Raw genomic sequence first — 20,188 nt, forward strand, 5'->3', positions numbered from 1 at the left:
CGCTGGAGAAAGTTCTCATCAGTCAGTCAGTCAGTCTGGCTGGCTGGCTGGCTGGCTGGCTGGCTGGATCGTCTATCAATCCTCCGCAGATTTTGGATGGATCTGTGCTCTTAACACTCAGCTCACTGAACTGTTAAAAAACGTTGAATAATGGGTTTTCAGGACCAGTTATCGCAGCTGTGTTTTTTATTACTTTACTATATTTTTTTTCTCTCCTCTCAATTGGAATTCGTTCCAGCTATTCCCGAACAGCACCTGACCCAAGCCCGTCCTTTTCTTAATTGTTTTACAAGGTTTTTTGGGGTAGGGGAGTTGTTCAAGATTCTCTCACTCGTTTTCAAATCCCTTCATGGCACCTCCCTACCTCTCTGACCTGCTTACCTCCCCAACCCACTGCCCGCTACCTCGGCTCGACTGGCTCCGGCCTCCTGCTTGTCCCTCACGCCCTCTGTTCCACCATCAATGGCCCCACTTTCAGCCACTACACCCTGTAACTCTGGAACACTCTCCCTCTATCCCTCTCCCTCGCCTCCTCCTTCCCCATCTTCAGGTTGCGCCTGAAGACCTTCCTCTTCAACCATTCCTACGATCACCTCCTCCTCCCCTCCCCCTGGCTCGGCATCGTGCTCCGCCACTGTCGAGTGCTCTGGGACACTACCCTGTGTGAGGGCACTGTGTAAATGCAAGTTGTTGTTGTTCTGTCTCCTTAGCAAACCACTTTACTTACTGGTCCTCGATGGCTGATTTTAATCTCTCACTTACCACTCTCGCCTTTAAGCCCCTGGTGATATCTCTCACAGGAGACTGCAGTGGCCTGTGAATTTTCTGTGTTTTCAGAGCTACAGCTGGGAGCTGGACTTGTGATGTGATTTTATATATTAAACTCTTCCCGGCCCTGTCTGCTGCCAAGATATTGCCAGCTTTGCTTGCAACAGGGGGTCAATTTGATGAAATTACATTTTGTGCTCTCGTTACTGACCTGCACTGCAATGTTCCATCATGTCCCATTGAATTACATTTCACTCTCTGTCTTTGTGTCTCTCTGTGTCTGTCTGTCTGTCTGTGGTCTCTGTCTGTCTCTGTGGCTATCTGTCTGTCTATCTCTGTGTCTCTCTGCGCACGTGTGTGGCTGTGTGAAAGAAATCCGTATCAAACCCGAGTTGTGTGGGGAAGGGGTGGGAAGGAGTGCAGGAGCCAGGGCTGGCGTCTCGGAGCATATACCAGGACCTGGGAGAAACTGGGCGCGATGTACGTGTGAGATAGATCCCTCCCCTTGATCAAGTCCCGTTTGAAAACCTTCCTCTTCAACTGTGCTTACAATCCCCCGCCCCCCCAGCTTGGAGTCAGGCTCCGCCACTGTTAAGCGCTCTGAGACTCTACACTGCGTGGAGGACGCTATATAAATGCAAGTTGTAGTTGTTGAGGTGCTGCACCCTTGGGAACTCCATCCCACAGGCCCTGCGCCTCGCACCATCCCTTGCTTCCCTTAAGGCACATCTCAAGACCCTCTTCTTCAGCTGTGCCTTTGGTCGCCCTCCCCACTACTACCCCCACACCCCCCCTCCCCCCACCCCTCCTGATCCCAACCCCCAGCTCGGGTGCAAATCCCTGACTATTCCAACGATGTGAAAGGCGCTGTGTAAATGTCGTGTGTCGTTATTCCTCGTTGCTTCAGGAGTAGTGACAGGCTTTTTCTCTCTCTCTCTCTCTCTGTTTGTCACAGGTATCGAGTGTCCCCGGGGATCGAGGAACACCCCCACCGGGGTACAGGAAGGGGAAGCATTCAGTGAAGAAGCCACACTGTTCACCAAGGAACTGGTGCTGCAGCGCGAGGTAAAGGGGGGCTGAGGGGAGAGACTCGCTCGGCTCAGCGGTGAATAGTCCGTCCGCCTCTGCCAGGGCAGAGCGGCTGAGCGGGGAGTGACCGATTGTCGCGGGCAGGTGTTTTTCGGGTATTTATGTTCTGTTGAAATGGAATATCTTGTGCCGTGTCTGACATGGGTTGAGCCGTGAGTTAATGTCAGTCACAGACACACACACACAGACATCACACACACACTCACTCACACACACACCAGAGCTGTGCTTCCCTGCGTCACTGCTGACCGCTCCGACAACCTACCTAATAATGAACGCAGCAGCTGGTCGACTGATAGCCAGAGACGCACAAGCACTTGCTCACGACTTGCAGATGGCACACAGTGTTTGTAAGTCAGTTTCACAGGATACAAGCTTCACTGTTGCTGTGCAGTTTGGCGGAGGCTCTCGCAGGTTTAGTGCCTCAAAAAGAGAGCTGGAGATTAACACACGAAATGTACGTCTCAGTGAGAAGGGCTGAGTAAAGCAGCCCACCTCAGGACACCCGCTGACTAGTCCATGTGGTATGATTAGGCGGTGAGAACACTCAGCAGGTCAGGCAGCATCTATGGAGAGAGGAAAGGGAATTAACTTTTCAGGTTGATGACCTTTCATCAGTTCTGATGCTGCCTGAGGCTGCTGAGAGTTCCCAGCGACTTCTGTTACCATTTCAGATTTCCATCATCTCCAGTATTTTGCCTTTTGTTATCATAAAGCACTGAATTAATGATCGATGTTAAACCTTTACATTAAAATACATTAGAATATACAGCACAGAAACAGGCCATTCGGCCCAACTGGTCTATGCCGGTGTTTATACTCCACGTGATCCTCCTCCTGCCCTTCCTCAACTAAGCCATCAAGCAGAACCTTCTATGCCTTTCTCCCTCATGTACGTCTCTAGCTTCCCCTTAAATACATCTGTGCCATTTGCCTCAGCAACTCCATGTGGCAGCATGTTCCACATTCCCACTACTCTCTGTGTGAAGAAATTTCTTCTAACTTCCCTATTTGTGACTATTTTATATTGATGGCCTCTGGTTTTGGTTTCCCCCACATGTGGAAACATCTTCCCTATGTCGACCCTATCCAAACCTTTCAGAATTTTAAAGACCTCTATCAGGTCACCCCTTACCCTCCTCTTTTCAAGAGAAGAGTCCAAGTATGTTTACAGCCTTGCTATGTGTACCCCATTATGTTCTCCGATACTTCAAACCCCACACACGGGTAAGGTTTCAGGTAGAGGTGTGCCTGAGGGGTTGGGGCAGTTGCTCCAGGCTGGTGTGTGGCCCGAGGCCGCTGTATTAGCATGTGACACAGGTGGGGCATTCTCACACACACCCTCACCCCAATATGGTACCTTTCTCCCCAGATGTTTGATGTTGAGCTTCAGGAAGTTGCTGTGCTTGTCTGTCTGTGTGTGTATGGGTGCGCAAAGTGTATTTGCAGCGTGTGTGTGTAGCACATGTGTGGAATGTGTGTGTGGAGTGTATGTGCAGCGTGTATGTGTGTGTATGTATGTGCAGTGTGTACTCGTGTCTGTGTGTGTAGCGCGCACAAATGGCAGGTGTAAAACAACCTGCCATCCTGTGGGTATTAAGCTGCCAAAACCAAGCTGTTTGACTCTGTGTGTCTCTCTCCTGGGTGCTGGTAATGTGTGGACTTGACGCCTCTCAGCACAGGCAGCAGGAGGGGTGGAGTGGGGCCAGGGCCTTGACTGTTAGTTTAACTCAAATTATATTTGAAGATCTCGGCAGAGGAATAGAAACCTGTTTGAGTTCCCCACCGATCACCTCCCCACCAGCCTCTGTGCCACTGACACAGGGGAGTGTGAACATCACTTCATTAACTGTTCTTACCTGGGAGTGAGGAGTGAGGCAATGCACTCCCTCAGTTCGGTGGAAATATTGGAATGGAAACCGAGATGGTGATAGTAATATAATAATAATCCTTGCATTTGATGCAGCGCTTTATCACATCATTGAGACGTCTCAAAGCGCTTCACACGATACACTGTAAAGTGATTTGATTGTATATTTTGTATGATTGTGTATTTTGTGCTCAAAACGCAGCAGCCAATTGCGCACAGCAGCGTCCCCCAAGCAGTTGGGGATTGAGGGAACCACTTACTATTTTTAATTTTAAAAAATTTTAAGGGATTTTTTTAATTATTATTTAAGAGATGGTTTTGGGGGGGAAAGACCGACAGAGAGACACACACACATACACACACACACCAACCACAACTTGCACTTATGTGGCGTGCTGTAGTGTCCCAGAGCGCACACATACACACACATCACCCTCTGTTAGCTTTCTGTACTTGACGCACTCTCAGCAGCGCAGGCACCTAGTCTTTTTGTTATTAACTTGAAATCTGTGTTTTGTCAAAAGCTCAGTGGGTGGCAGTAATTATTTAATTGTGATTAGTTTCCCGTCTGGTCTCCTGCCAGGGTGATGCTTCTCTGGAGGATTGGGGTGTGTGATTGGCGTGTGTATGTGGGTAGGGAAGATTGGTGTGTGTGTGCTCTGGGGCGCTACCCTGCATAAGCAGTGCTATATAAATGCAAGTTTATGTTGGCGTCTTCCTCGTAACTGTCTTTTGCATCCTTTCAATATGACCAAGATGTCTTCCCTAGAGTGGAGTGACCAATACTGGACACCGGATTCCCTGGTGGGGAATCCAGAACAAGAGGGGCATCATCTTAAAGTTAGAGCCAGGCCATTTAGGAGTGAAATCAGGGGCAGTTTTTCACTCTAACGACCAGTGGGAATCTGGAACTCTCTCCCTCCCCCAAAAGGCTGTGGATTATGACCGGATCCATTCACATTTTCAAGACTGAGGTGTTAGGTCAGGGTATGAAGGGATACGGGGGGCAAGAGCAGGTAAATGGTGTTGAGGTACAGATCAGCCATGATCTAATAGAATGGCGGAACAGGCTGGAGGGGCTGAATGGCCTCCTGTTCCTATGTTTCTATGGATTGATGATGTTCGTCAGAATCATTCACTCTCTGTCCTTAAAGAGGAGGCAGTCACCGCGTGAAGCTTTCAAACCCTCGAGATAAAATATCGCCGTCAGGAAACCCCACTGATCTTATTAAGCGAGTGGCATTTGAACAGATTCTTTAAAAAGTCTTAACTCGCTGCTCTTGTGTTGAGGATCTCAGAGCGGGGAGGGAGGAAGGCGGGGGGTGGGGGGTTGGCGGGTGGAGAGTCAGGAGGCGTTGGAGGGGGATTAGAATTGAATCTTAAAAAGCTCATTTGGAAATTTAATTGCAAGGTTTTTTTTTGACGCGTTCTGCCAGCTGGTAACGGGAGGAAAGATGGGGAGTGAGACTTTCCAATTATCCGCCTCTCTGCGTGTGGCGACGGTTGAGATTGATGTTGGCGCAGTGGGACCAGGGCTTTGTGTCGGCCATGAAGGGCAGGTTTGAAGGCAGCGCTGTGGGTGTGTGCGCGTGTTTCCATCTTCAGGCGGTCACTTTCTCAGTGTGTTCAGTCCTCAGTCACTTCCCCATCACACCAGTCCTCGCCAGGCGCCACTGGCTCCCGATTATTGAACAGATAACAGACTTGTATTCAAATCCCTTCACGCCCTGGCACCTCCCTAGCTCTCCAATCTGCTTACCCCCCCCCACCCCACCCCACCACCCGCTGCCTCTGCTGGGTCCGGGCTCCTGTTTGTCCCTCGTCCCCTCCCTCCACCATCGGCCGTGCCTTCAGCCACTACAACCCGAAACTCTGGAACTCTCTCCCTCAATCCCTCCCTCCTTGCCCCCTCCCTCCCCACCTTCAAACCCTGCCTAAAGAGCTTTTTAATTGTCACCTCCCTTTCCCTCTCCCCCCGGCACGTTGTCAGGCTCCGGCACTGTCGAGTGCTCAGGGTTGCTACCCCACTAGAAGGGCGCTATATAAATGCAAGTTTTTGTTGTTCAGCCCGAGTGAAGTGAAACTCCTGACTTATTCAGGAGGGACACTTTGGGATGTCCTCCCGGCGTGAAAGGCGCTCTATAAATGTAATGTTGTTGTTATTCAGCCTGGGTCTGGTGTGTGGAGTTTGGGGGAGCGATCAGGAGGCTGAGAGAGCGCTTGATGGGAAAAGAGCAGAGTAAATATTACAAGAGCATCAGGAACATTAAAAGTTTCTATGCAATCCTCTGATATTACTGTGGGGGGGAAGCGAAGGGATTTGGACAAACTGATAGCTTATTCAGGGACTGTGAAGTCCTGTAGTGTAGTGGTTAGAGCACTCGCCTCGCACGCAAGAGGACCGGGGTTTAATTCCCACGCGCCTCTGCTCACCAGCAGTGAGTAAGAACCCGGTTGTTAGTCAATTGGTGGATCGCTTTTCCGGGGGTAATAATCTCTTCCTGGACTCAGTGAGTTGAAGGAGCTTAACTGTTGTGTGTGTGTGTGTGTGAGCCCCACTTCTGTATATTACTGACGAAATTTCAGCCGCGGTTTATTGTCATTCCCGCAGTATTGTAAGGTTAAGGAATTGTTGGCTGCTTTGAGATCTAAATTGCTGCTTTTGTGAGGTGTAGATTTTTTTTTGCCCAAACCTGCGAGCAGCGGGAGAAGAGGCGTGTGCGAGCAATCACTATTGATAAACTCTGGCTCGGTTTAATGAGGCCTGTTCAATAAGATTTAAGTGCAGTTTATACAATATAGTGTTACGTACTCTCCCATCTCCTTTGCCAGAGGTTCACAATACAAATGTCACAGTCGTGGCAATTTTGTTAATGGTGACTCTCTGATGCTTCAGGTAATGCATTCTCCTCTCTCTCTCTCTCTCTCTCTCTCAATTCCTTTCTCTCCTCACTCTGTCTCCCTCTTTTCTCTCTCTCTCTCTCTACCTCATTCTTTTCTCTCCTCACTCTTATCTCCCCCTCTTTCTCTCTCTCTCCTCCAATTCTTTGCGCTTCTCATTCTCTCTCTTCTTCCTCTCTCCCCTATCTCTCCTTCCTTTCACTCCTCCCCTCTGTTTGCCTCCTCGTATCTCTTTTCTCCCTCTTTCTCTCACTCTCTCCCCCTCCCTTATCTCTCTCCTCCCTCCCTCCCTTTCCTCCCATTCTCCCTCCTCTCATTCTCTTGACAATTTATCATTTTCTTCTCCTCGTTCCTCACTCTCTTTCTTTCGCTCTCTCTTTCTTTCTCACTGCACTCGCTCATTAAGTATAATTTATGCCACTTTGCAGCCTGTGTGGTTTCATGATCTCTTAATCTTTAAAGGGATCTTGACCACTTTTCTTGAAGGAGAAAAGACTGTAAGTAACTTGAGAGTCAGAGCTTCCTCCCAGCCCTCAAATTCACCTGGTCTTGGGCTTAAGACCATTGTGGAGTCCTGTAGCTCAGTGGTTAGAGCCCACGCCTCACAAACGAGAGGACCCGGGTTAGATTCCCAGGCAGGGTGAAACATTAGGCAAGTGTCCTTACTCCAGACAGAGGGTGTCTCTCTCCTGGTGTCCTGGGCAATAAACCCCTCATATAAAATTAGTAACTCAATCCACGTCTGTTTGGGGGACGCTGCTGTGCGCAATTGACTGCTGAGTTTCGCCCACAAAATATACAGTCATTACACTTATATCCTGTGAAGCACTTTGAGACGTCTCAACAACCTGATAAGGCGCTATATCAAATGCAAGGATGATTAATATTAGTCAGCAGCTTGCCTGCCCTGTATTTAACTCACTAAAATGGGGAACGGTATAAAAAGAGCATAAAAACCAACAACGACTTACATCTATCTATACGTCGCGTCTCATATAAAACAAACGTCCTTCGGCACTTTTACAGCGACGAGATTAATTAGAAATGAAACTTGTGTTGATACTGAAGCGAAGGCGGCAGCAAATCTGCTCCAGTGACAGCTCACAAACAATAACGAGGCGAGGAGCCAATTAATTATAATGTTTGGGGTGAATCTGGGACTAGGAGGGAATTTAAGCCGGGATAACCTGGAGCAAAACTGCACGTACCTGAGCTTGTGTTAGATTAGATTTGGCACCAGCTGAGCACATCTTTATAAAATAGTCACATTTTGAAAGGTTATAGTCTAAGCTGACGCTCCAATGCAGTGCTGGGGGTTGTTGCATTGTTGGAGGCGCTGTCCTTGGGATAAGATATTAAAACAAACTCCTATCTACTTGTTCAGGTGGATGTCAAAGATCACAACGGGAGACAGAGAGAGAGAGAGAGAGAGAGAGAGAGAAAACTGCCGTTTCTTTGGTTTTGAGGTGTGCCGCAGGATCTTTAACATCCACCTGAACAGGACACAGACTGTACCTAGGCTTACAGTCTTATCTGAAGGACTGCGTCTCCGACAATGCGGTGTTCGCCCTAGCACTGTATTCGAGCATCAGCCTAAACCCGGAGCTCAAAGTCCACGATATAGGGCAGGAACCCACACCCAAACGGCTCAGAAGCAGGATTGCTAGTGACCGAGCCAGGCTGACACTTTCAGTAAATTCCTTCCAATACAAGCTTAGCCTCCACAACACCAGGGTGAGTGTTTAACAGTGGAGCTACTGTCAGTGTCAGGTGAAGGAACCTTGTTAAAGTGCTGGCAGACAGCCCTATTGCCAGCACGGAACAGACACTCAGAAAAGCTTTAACCTGACCCGCCAGCCAGAACCCAATCTCAAATCACCCACAACAACCGGGTACATTGATTTAGTGCCCTTCACTCAGGGCAACGTCTCAGAGCACTTTACAAAAACCCCAAGCAAAGGGGAGGCGAGGTGACTGTGAGACGGGAAATCAAGGTCCTTCAAGGCATCTCAGAATATACTGTAAAGTGTAGTGACTGTGAGCTAAACATAGGAGCCAATTGCGCACAACAATGTCTCACAAACGGTCATGTATTGAGTGACCCAATTTCTTCTTTATTATTTTATTATTTTGATTATTATATTTTGGAGGGATTATTACACCCGAAAAAGCCATCCACCAATCGACGAGCAACCGGGTTCCTACTCACTGCTTCTCTTTTCAAATAGCACCGCAGGATCTTTAACATCCACCTGCACAGGAAGACGGGACCTCGGTTTAATATAACAATAATAATAATCCTGGCATTTGATACAGCGCCCCCTACCTACCTGCCCGTACCCTCCGTTCCTCTGGCTCCGGTCTGCTCCACGTCCCCCGCCCCAACCGCCCTACTATCGGTGGTCGGGCCTTCAGCCTCTCAGCCCCGAGGCTCTGGAACTCCATCCCCCAGTGCCTTCGCCTTGCTTCCTCCCTTTCCTCCTTCAAGGCCGGTCTCAAAACCTTTCTCTTTGACCGTGCCTTCAGCTCCCCTCTCGACTCTCTTCCTCCTCCTCGCTCCCTCCCTTCCCTCCCTCACCCTGACCATTTCCCCCTCCTCTCTCCCTCCCTTCCTCCCCTCACCCTGACCATTTCCCCCTCCTCTCTCCCTCCCTTCCCTCCCCTCACCCTGTCCATTTCCCCCCTGCTCGGGTCATGACCCAACTGTGCAGCGCCTTGGGACGTCCTCCTGACGTGAAAGGCGCTCTATAAATGGAATCTTGTTGTTGTTGTTGTTATCATCGAGACGTCTCAAAGCGCTTCACAGAACATACGGTAAAGTGTAGACACTGTGTATAACATGCTTGAAAGACGTTAGGCTTCTCCAGGAATGCGCAGATAAATTGCTGCCTCGCTGCGATGCGCGGCTGTTTGTGGGACTTTGCTGTGCACGAAACAGCTGTCGTGTTCGGCCACAGATATAGTAAGTGCTCCTGACAGCAATTCCCCGCGAAGCGCTTTGAGACGTTTCTGATTCGAGCGGTGACGGTTGCAGCCTGATTGAAAGTGGCAGAGAGCGGACAACAGCCCCCAGGCGTCGCCTGACTTCAAACACAAGATGGGAATCAAATCTCAGCTCACTCACAACTCGCTTCCAAAACCACTTGTAAATCAATGCTGAAGTCCCGGCTCCTGTCATGTGTTTCCATGCTCACAGCCTGCTCTCCTATTATGTTCTCCCGCACTCAGGAGGCACTTGTGGCCTCTGCTGTCTGAACGCTAAGCCAATGGTGGCTTGTTGGGATTTACTTGATAATTACCCTGTTCCCTCCTCCTCCATCTCCGCTCCATGGGAAACTTGACTGACTACACAAGTGTCGCAGTTGCCTTAACCACCCCACTCCCCTCTCCCCCAGGATTTCAGCTCACCGTCTAGTATAATAATTCGGTCACTCAACCAACGACTGTTTGGGGGACGTCGCTGTGCGTAATTGGCTGCCATGTTTCACCCACAAAATACACAGTATATTTTATGAAGCGCTTTGAGTCGCCTCGATGACATGATAAGGTGTTATATCAAATGCAAAGATTATTATTGTTGTTGTTATTTGGCTGACGCTCCAGTGTTGTCAGAAATGTTTTCTTTTCGGATGAGACGTTAGAATGGAGTTTCTGGCTGCAGACATTAACAATCCCACAGTGCTATTGTAAAACAGAAGTTAGTTTCTCTCTTTCTTTCTCTCCTGCTGTTCTGCCTGACAATTCCCCAGATAAATTCCCTCACTGACTTCACTGCTGTTTGTGGGATCTTGCAATGCACAAAAAGCTGTCGCATTCGCCAACCAACCCCTGTGTTAGAAATTCCTGCAAAGTGTTTTGACTTGGTAAAGTTCTCAATACATATTCAAAATGGTACATGTCATTCCTTCTACATCAGGAGGTAGGCAGGTTTGACCTGAAATGGATGTCTCTCTGAGGAAGAGAGGGAGATAAATAATATAATAATAATCCTTGCATTTGAGAAAGCACCTTATCACGTCTTTGAGATGTCTCAAAGCGCTTCACAGAATATATTGTAAAACTGTATTGATTGTATTTTGTGGGTGAAACGCAACCAATTGCACACAGCAGCGATTGTCCCACAAACAGTCGTGGAGTGAGTGAGTAATAATAAAATATTAATCAATTTATTTTTTCTGGAGGGATTATTCCCCCCGGAAAAGCAATCCACCAATCGCCTAACAACCGGGTTCCTACTTAGTGCTGGTAAACAGAAGTGTGTGAGAAGCGAAACTTGCCCAACGTTTCGTCCTACCCAGGGATTGAACTGAGATCCTCTCTCCTGTGAGGCGAGTGCTCTAACCGCTGAGCTACAGGACTCCGCAGTTCTTGGGGATTCCCATTTTTGCTTGTTGTGGCCAGTTCACAGTGAGCAAAGCCGGGCACAAAGCTTCCTGCAACTTTTCCTGGTTTCATTGTGAGAGTTGGGTGCGGATGTGAGGAAATTAAACTGGAAATAAACCATAAGAAGGAGGCGTACAATAAGGCTAGCAACAGAGATAAACGGGGTACAATACACAGTCTTTACAAGGAGATTAGAGAGCCTGAGAGGGAGAGAAAGCTCCGCATCTCAGTATGAAGGTACTGTAAATAACAAAGGCTATTTTATAAAGGTAGACAGTATTCCAGCACACAAACGGGCCATTTTGGCCACCCATCAGCGTGGCACCTAGTCTATTCCTGTTAGCTCCCGACACATCGGGAGCAAGAGGACAGTTAATTTTGGGTTTTGGGGCAGGTTGGTGGCAAGTGCAGTTCGGCGTAAATTGATGCGTGACCTTACATTTTGGGAGAAACAACCTAGAATGGAAATGATGATAATAATAATACTTGCATTTGATATAGCACCTTATCGGGTTGTTGAGACGTCTCAAAGCGCTTCACAGAATATATTGTAAACTGTGTATTTTGTGGGCAGCCAATTTACGCACAGCAAAGTCCCCATAAACAGCCATGAAGTGAAGGAGTGATTTTATCCAGGGGATTGTCGGCCAGGACACCGAGAGAGAGAGAGAGAGCGACCCCCTTCTCTTTACGAGTAGCGCCGTGGAATCTTTAATGTCCCCTGAACAGGGCACAGACATGGAGCTCGTTTTAACATGTAATCGGAAGGTTGGCATCTCCAACAATATCACTCCCCCACACCCTCCAGAGCACTGGAGCGTCAGCCAAGACAATACAAGTTCAATGTTCTGTCGTGGGGGCTTAAACCCGCAATTGTCTGGCTCGGGGTGAGGCTGCTATCTACTGGCCAAGGCTGACACACCTGTTGTCCAACCCCCCGCCCCCCCCCCCCACCCCTTCAGCGCTTCAGGTGAATGTCCATAATGTCACGTGTAGTCCAGAAGCCGCCAGGTCCTTTGCTCCGTGTGACAGGCGTGTGTCAAAGCCCCGCCTGACACCCCACTCGAGGACACGGACTGGAAGTGCGGCTGGTGTCTTGATTAATGGCTGGAGTCTGGATTTCCCCCACCACGGCAGGTGGGTTGATGGTGAAGTGACAGAACTGGGACATGGTTTTGTTCTATAATTAGCAAAACCATAAATCAAATGGCTGTGTGTTTGATTATTACGCCACCGCCTCTGGTTTTAACGGGAAATTGAGAGAAGCCCTTTCCTTTCCTGCCCCCCGGGCACAGTCTCTCAGGATGAGGCTGATCTGTAAAACCCGGCATTTTGGGAAGCTCCGCTTCACAGGTGAGGCAAGGAGTTTCCCGGCCGGCAATCCTCGCCACAAATTGGTGCTTCACCTCGTTCCTACACTTGTAGAAAGTTTCAGCACAGAAGGAGGCCATTCGGCGCCGACTCCGAGCAATCTGTCCATTGTGTGTGTCAGCCTGGCTCAGTGGTAGCGCTCTTGTCTCCGAGTCGAGTGCAGTAACTGTCCCACAAACAGCTGTGGATTGAGTGATCAAATTATTATTTTTTGGTTTTTGAAGGGATTTTTACCCCCCGGAAAATCGACTAACAACCGGGCCTTTGTTATTTTGCTGCCCGTGTTATTTTCTATCCAGTTGCTAACCCGTTATCCAGCCATTTTAGTTAAAACAAGTTGTCCCCCTGTTCTGTTGTCTCGTTGGGTGTCTGTTTGACATATTAACTCCCTGCAGGAGGAACCTGCTTCCCTTCGCTGATGTCCCCTGTTCATTTTATCTTCCTGTAAAGCTCCACCCAGACCAGCGTACCTTTCAAGGACACTGTCCCCTCCAGGGTTTGATGGTACAGCAGGACTCCACTGGCTTCCCCTCCGGGCTGAACCCTCTGTCCAGCTCTTTCACAGCGTCCTCCAGCCAGTACATCAAACTCCCTCTGACCTCTTCAAGGCTGGTCAGCCTGTCTCACAGTCACCAGCGCCACAACAATGTGAGATCCCAGTCTTATAATGATAATAATAATCCTTGCATTTGATATAGCGCCTTATCACATCGTTGAGCCACCTCAAAGCGTTTCACAGAATATATTGTAAAGTGAATTGACTGTGTTTTGTGGGTGAAACACAGCACCCAATTGCACACAGCAGCGTCCCACAAACAGTCGTGACTATCCAAACTGACCAAATATTACCTATTTATTAATTTGAAAGGGATCATCAACCCCGGAAAGTGATCCGCCAATCGACTAACAACCAGGTTCTTACTTATTGCTGGGTAAATAGAGGTGTGTGTGTGGAGTAAGGAAACTTGTCTAAGGTTTTGCCCTACACACGTCTCAAAGTTTACCACTGTACAAGTGCAAATCGTTTTCTTTTTCCAATGGTCAACTGGTGTCCTCCTGTTACCCGGGGGAGGTGATCGAAGGGTTAAATCCGCCCGAGTGTGTGCACCAGAAAATGCTGGGGTTGGAGTGATTAATGTACTTTGTCCTGTGCAGGGGAGGAACAGCTGCTGGAAGTGAAGGATTTGCGAGGGAAATATTTCCAAGTGATTATATCCACGACATTGGAAATGTCAAATAGCTTGTGACATTTCGATCTAAAGTGGTCTGATTATTTTTCTGTCTCAAATGTACAGGTGCCGCGAAGATGCAGAGCACAGGCACCTCACTGTGCTGCCAGTACAGAGCCGGCAGATTTGCTGCCTGTGTAATAATAATAATAATAATAATAATCCTTGCGTTTGATATACCACCTTATCATGTCGTTGAGACATCCCAAAGCGCTTCACAGAATATACTGTAAAGTGCAGTGACTGTGTATTTGTGGCCAAAACGTGGCAGCCAATTGTGCGCAACAATGTTCCACAAACAGTCGTGATTTGAATGACTAAATTTTTTTCTTAAGGGATTATTACCCCCAGAAAAGTGATCCGCCAATCGTCTAACAACCTGGTGCCTACTTACTGCTGGGTAAGCAGAGGTGTGTGGAGTAAGGAAACTTACCTAAGGTTTCGCCCTACCCGAGAATCAAACCACTGTCCAAGAGATACATTTCCCCACCACCACCAAAAAATTTACCCCTTGTTGTTATAGGAGATGTGTAAATGTGTATTAAATGCCGTGTGTACGGAGGGAATTACAGCTGGGTTTTGTTAGTTCTACCATTAATCAGTGAAAATTATTACTAATTATACAATTAATCCATTTCCTTGATTAATGATATAATTAGGGCACATGCTATTTTTCCACAGCATGGTATACAAACAGCGCTTATTTCTAAACCAAATTTGTGGGTTTAAACCCCACATTGGGGCTTTTTTGAGCTCACAATCTAGGCTGAAGCTCCAGTGCAGTGCTGGGGGAGTGTTGCATTGTCGGAGGTGCCGTCCTTTGGATGAGATCTTAAACTGAAGTCCTCTCTGCCTGTTCAGATCGGCGTTAAAGATCCCCCGGCAGTACTTGGAAAAGAGAATTGAGTTTCTCTCCCAGTGTCCTGGCCAACAGTCCCAGATATAAAATTTCCCATTCGCATCACAACTGTTTGTGAGACCTAAACAAAACACTGGACGCTGGGGATTCAAACGAAACTGGGGAGAAGAGGTGTTAATAGTGCAGAGCCGGCAACACACCAGAGAGAGACAAAGAGTGTCTGGGGTGATGATTGTAATAATAACAGAAGATACCTCTTCTGGTAACAGGACGAGGGGGAGGGGGAGCTGTTATGGTCTGAAGTGGCTGAAATCGACATTGAGGCCGGAGGGCTGTAGGATCCCTCACAGATAGATAAGACGCTGTTCCTCAAGCTTTCGCTGTGGATCATTGGAACAGCGTAGGAGGACCGTGGATGGAGAGATCGGACTGTGAATGGGAGTGCGAGTTGAAATAGCAGGAGACTGGAAGATCAGGGTTGACCTTGCGTACAGAACGGACATGTTCTGGAAATCGGTCACCCAATATAGGAGACCAGAGCGCGAGCAGCGGATACAGTATACTGCGTGTAAACCGCTGTCTTACATGGAAGCGGTGTCTGGGGCTTTGGATAGTGGTCTGGGAGGAGGTGAAAGGGCAGGTATTACATCTCCTGTGCTGGCATGGGAAGGTGCCAGGGGAAGGAGAGCAGCTGGTAGTGCTGACGGTGGAATGAACTAAGGAATCCCAGAGGGAATGATCCCTTTGGAATGCGGAGAGCGGAGGGGAGGGAAATATGTGTTTGGTGGATGAGTCACGCTGGAGGTGCCGGAAATGTCGGATGTGCCGAATAACGAGGATGGTGGGGTGGCAGGTGAGGGCTAAAGGAACCCTATCACGGATCCGGGATGGGGGGGAAGGGGTGAGAGCAGAGGTGCGGGAAATAGGGCGGACACCGTCAATATTTTGGTGTTGTGATAATAATAATAATCCTTACATTTGATAACAGCACTGTCTCAGAGCACTTCATGGGGTTCACTGTAAAGTGGAATGACTGTGTGCTTTGGGATGAACACAGCTGCCAATTGGCACACAGTAACCTCCCACAATGAACCACAAGGTGAGTGACCAATTTTAATTGAGGGATTGTCAGGCAGGACATCGGGAGAGAGGGAGAAAAACTCTTCTCTTTTCAGATAAATCGCTTTCTGGGGGTAATAATCCCTCAAAAAAAAATTCACGACTGTTTGTGCGACACTTGTGCGCAATTGGCTGCTGGGTTTCTCCCACAATATACACCATCAACTCAACTTACAATATATTCTGTGAAGCGCTTTGAGACGGTTCAACAACGTGATAAGGCGCTGCATCAGATGTAAGAATCATAGAATTTTACAGCACAGAAGGAGGCCATTCGGCCCATCATGTCTGCGCCGGCTCTTTGAAAAGCGCTTCCAATTCAATCCCACTCCCCCGTGCTCTCCCCATAGCCCTGCAAGCTCGTCCTCCCCAAATAATTATCTACTTCTCTCTTAAAAGCTGTTATCGAATCGGCTTCCACCAGCCTTTCAAGATAATTAAGGATTATTATAATTATATCTGGCCATGGGATTTTTACCGTCCACCTGAATAGGCACAAACAAGACCTCAGTTTAGCGTCTTAGCCAAAGAACGGATAAGGTACTATAAATATCAAATGCAAGTTGTTTTATTATTATTACACATGCATTAGTTAAAATAACTGGCGTAATAGAACCCAGTGCTTTGGTTTTCATTAGAATTGCAATATTCAGCTTGCATCTCTATTCTCTGGCTTGTTGGCAGGATTGCACAGTGTTGTGCTGGGGCTTTCAAAACAGTTATTATCCCGATTGGCAATATGTGCATCTGTAAATTTCAAACTATAATTAAGAAAACGAGCTCTTTTGGCCTGGGCTTGGCTGTGGCACTGTGCTGGGAGCCAGAGGAGGTGCCGCGCGAGAGGACCTGCGAGGAGGAGTGAAGGGAAGGGAGTTATATTATTGGAGGCAAAAAGGCAGCGTCAGGGAATTAAGGTTGGAATTGCACACATGTGGGGAAACAACCACAGCGCATGACATTTACATGGGATCATTCAGGTCAGGAGGACGTCCCAAGGCGCTGGACAGTCAGAGATTTGCACCCAAGCTGGGGGTTGGGATCAGAAGGGGTGGAGGGCTGGGAGGGTGGGGGTTGGAGGGTGACCAAAGGCGCAGAGACGGGCCTTGAAGGAGGCGAGGGAGGGAGCAAGGGGAATGTGGGATGGAAACTTGGCTAAGGTTTTGCCCTGTGCGGGCATTGAACCCAGGTCCTCTCACTTGCGAGACGAGCGCTCTACGCACTGAGCTACGGGACTCCATAATGCGGTGTATATCTCCACCTGATCTAATCCCACTCTGTGTCTTGCTCCCCGCGCCCCTTAATATTCTCTTTGAAACATCTCTCCTGATTTCCCCTGATCAAGGAATATGCCAGGGTGGGTGTTTGCTTGTCTCACGTAGCCCCACGGGGATTACTGTTGTGTCAGCATGACTCATCCAACTGGTCTGTTTGATCAGAAAATTGGCTGAAAGCAGTCCACTTTCTGGTTTAATCAATGCCAATAAATTAATTTGCCTGACACTGAGCAAATTTATATTATCGGCCAATAGGGTGTTTTACCTCAGCTGCACCGAGCCAAACTTTAAACATGTTTAACCATTTCAGCACCTCGCAGTGTGAATCCTGTTAATTGTGGTGTCTTCCTGATGTGAAAGGCGCTTTACAAACGTAATTTGTTGTTTGCTGTTGTAGTTTAGTGGTTAGAGCACTCACCTCGCAAGGGAGGGGACCTGCGTTCGATTCCCGGGCAGGGCAAAACTTTAGGCAAGTTTCCTCACTCCACACACACAGCTCTGTTTACCTATTAGCAAGCAGGAACAAAGAGTAAACGGTCACTACACTTGACCCCAATCTCTGTGCTTATTTGATGCCTGTTAAAGTGACTAATCGTGTCTAAAACTGGCAGCTCGTTCTCTCTGACATCCTTTACCCCATCGCCAAGGTCCATCAAAATGAAATTAATTGAATTCTCTCAAACGTGCGGAAGGCTGCAGTGGCTCCATTAGGCTTATGGTGGGTGGCATCTGGCTTTACCAGAACGAGAATGATCATTAGTTATCCTCGCATCTGATTATCATGTCGTAACGGGGGTAATAATCCTTTCAAAAAAAGCAATGAGAATTTGGTCAGTCAATCCACGGCTGTTTGTGGGGACGCTGCTGTGCGCAATTGGCTGCCGCGTTTCACCCACAAAATAGACAGTCCATTCACTGTAGAGTATATTCTGTGAAACACTTTGAGACGTCTGGAAGACGTGATATTATTACCCCCGGCAAAACGATCCGCCAAGCTAGTAATAACCGGGTTCCAACTTACTGAGTAGTAAACAGAGGTGTGTGGAGTAAGGAAACTTACCCAATGTTTGCCCTGCCCCAGAATCAAACCCAGGTTCTCTCGCTTGCGAGGCGAGTGCTCTAACCACTGAGCTACAGGACTGCCTACAAGAGTGCCATACAGGATCTTTAACATCCACCTGAACAGGGCACAGACAGGAAGTTGGATTTGACTTCTCTCCCGAAGGACGTGACTGTGTTTACCTAAAGATGCCCCTCGCTCCTTTGCTCCAATCGCACGGTTCATTCTCGAGTTGCTCTGTCACCATCCGCAGATGTCTCGCTGCTCAGTGTAATATTTAATAATAATAATCCTTGCATTTGATACAGTGCTTTTCACGTCTTCTCGACGTCCCAAAGCGCTTCACAGAACACACTGTAAAGTGAATTGACTGTATATTTGTGGGCGAACGCGGCAGCCAATTGCGCACAGCAATGTCCCACAAACAGTCGGGGATTGAAAATGACCAATTTATTATTGTTTGGTTTTGGAGGGATTATTATTAGGCTCTGTGTGGAGTAAGGAAACTTGCCCAAGGTTTCGCCCTCTGCCTGGAATTGAACTCAGGTTTGAAGAGCGAAGCCACCAAATAACGACCTTTCCATAACAATCTGGATTTAATAAGTCTTCAAAACGTGAATGAGAAGGAAGGGTCTCGCTGTGTAGATTGAGTTAATGTCTGAATGCCAGTAATTGCAGGGTTTCCCTTGTTTTTCAAAGGGAATGCAACGTATTTGGAGCAGGCAGCTGGTTGGGTGAACTCAGCATTGGAATTCCACCTCAGTCTCACAACCTTTTAGCTCGCAGTCTCGGCTCACTCCAGTACAGTGCTGGGGGAGCGCTGTCTTGTCAAAGGCTCCATCGTTTGGTGATGATGTCAAACCATGACCCAGCCCCGCCCGCCTGTATCCCCTGGGACATTAAAAGATCCCGTGACACGATCAGAAAGACAAGGGAGTTTTTCTCTCCAGCGTTCTGGCCAATAATCCCTCAGAGCAAGTTGGTCATTCCCCTCAGTGTAGTATTAGGCGCAGTTGGCAAGAGCCAAGGCTTGGGGGGAGCCCGTTGTGTGTGTTGGGGCGACTGCTGGAGTCTAACCAGCTGAACCCACACAGCTTTTTACATTCAAATTTTCAAGCCTGAGGTGAACAGCTGTTGGTCAGGTCCGGGGATACGGGGCAAAGGTGGGTAATTGGAGTTGAGGTACAGATCAGCCATGATCTTATAGAATGGCGGCACAGGCTCGATGGGCTGAATGGCCTCCTATGAGAGCGCTGTCTGGCAAGCTTTCCCGCTGCTTGTCCAGCTAGGATCATCCCAGCTGTTAGGGCTTTGGCTTGCAGTGTTAACGGGAGCTGAGTGGGAAGAATCCCTGATCCCAGCCTGCGCTAATCTGTCTCAATTGCACCAGTAAATGTTGCTGGATTGATGTCTCAAAGGGAATCACAGTTGTTCTCCTGCCTGGCTGCCTGTTTGTCGTGTGTGCGCGTGTGTGTCTTGTCTCTCAGCGTGTATGATGCATCCTTTGACTTCAAAGATTTATTCTTCAAAACATAAAGTGCCTTTTAGTTTTTCACTTCTGCAATGTGTGTGATCCACAGCCGTTAGTAATTAAGGTCGTTAACGGTTTCAATTAATTTTAATCAGCAAACCAAACTTCAGAGCTGGCGCTGTGGGGAGCGAGGCAGTGGGTGCACCAGCAATCTGCGTACAAGGGCCTTCACACCCAAGAAAGCCGCTAGCTCAGTGGTTAGAGCGCTCGCCTCGAAAGTGAGAGGACCTGGGTTCAATTCCCGGGCAGGGCGAAACGTTGGGTAAGTTTCCTTACTCCACACGCCTCTGTTTACCAGCAGTGAGTAGGAACCCGTTTGTTAGTCGATTGGCGGATCACTTTCCGGGGATAATAATCCCTTCAGAAAAATAATAATAATAATTTGGTGACCTGAGAGAGGTCCCACCCACCAATGTACAGCGCTCTGAGATGCTGACCTGTGTGAGGGGGCGCTGTGTAAACGCAGGTTGTTGTTGCCTTTCTATCCTTTTCCCCAGATCTGCAAACACGAGTGAGATCCACAGTTACTACACTCTACAGTAAAATCCTCTGAAGCCCTTTGAGTCGTTTTGAGATGCTTACAGCAAACACTACCAAAGGCAAAGCTTATTATTATTGATCTGTTAGTATTAATGTTCAGTCTTCAGTGAAGCGCTGCTTTGATACTCATCTTCCCACTCGCTCTCTTGTCATCGCTCCTCCGCCCGCTCCCCACAGGCGCGCACACACACACA

The 20,188-nt window shown here is 48.2% G+C and overlaps 1 protein-coding gene and 1 non-coding gene across 2 annotated transcripts in view; both read left to right on the forward strand.

Annotated features, from left to right (window-relative positions):
* Nucleotides 1-20,188, forward strand: part of snd1 (staphylococcal nuclease and tudor domain containing 1) — a 332,034-nt gene that overhangs the window by 247,611 nt on the left and 64,235 nt on the right. Inside the window, exon 16 of the mRNA XM_042335292.1 lies at nucleotides 1,724-1,833. Within this exon, the coding sequence (XP_042191226.1) occupies nucleotides 1,724-1,833 (110 nt within the window). The remainder of the gene's footprint in view (nucleotides 1-1,723; nucleotides 1,834-20,188) is intronic.
* trnas-cga lies at nucleotides 19,637-19,707 on the forward strand. The gene has a single exon. It is a non-coding gene; the product is annotated as a tRNA-Ser (tRNA).

The sequence above is a fragment of the Callorhinchus milii genome, unplaced genomic scaffold (assembly GCF_018977255.1).
Source record: "Callorhinchus milii isolate IMCB2004 unplaced genomic scaffold, IMCB_Cmil_1.0 Scaffold5, whole genome shotgun sequence".
Taxonomy (NCBI): domain Eukaryota; kingdom Metazoa; phylum Chordata; class Chondrichthyes; order Chimaeriformes; family Callorhinchidae; genus Callorhinchus; species Callorhinchus milii.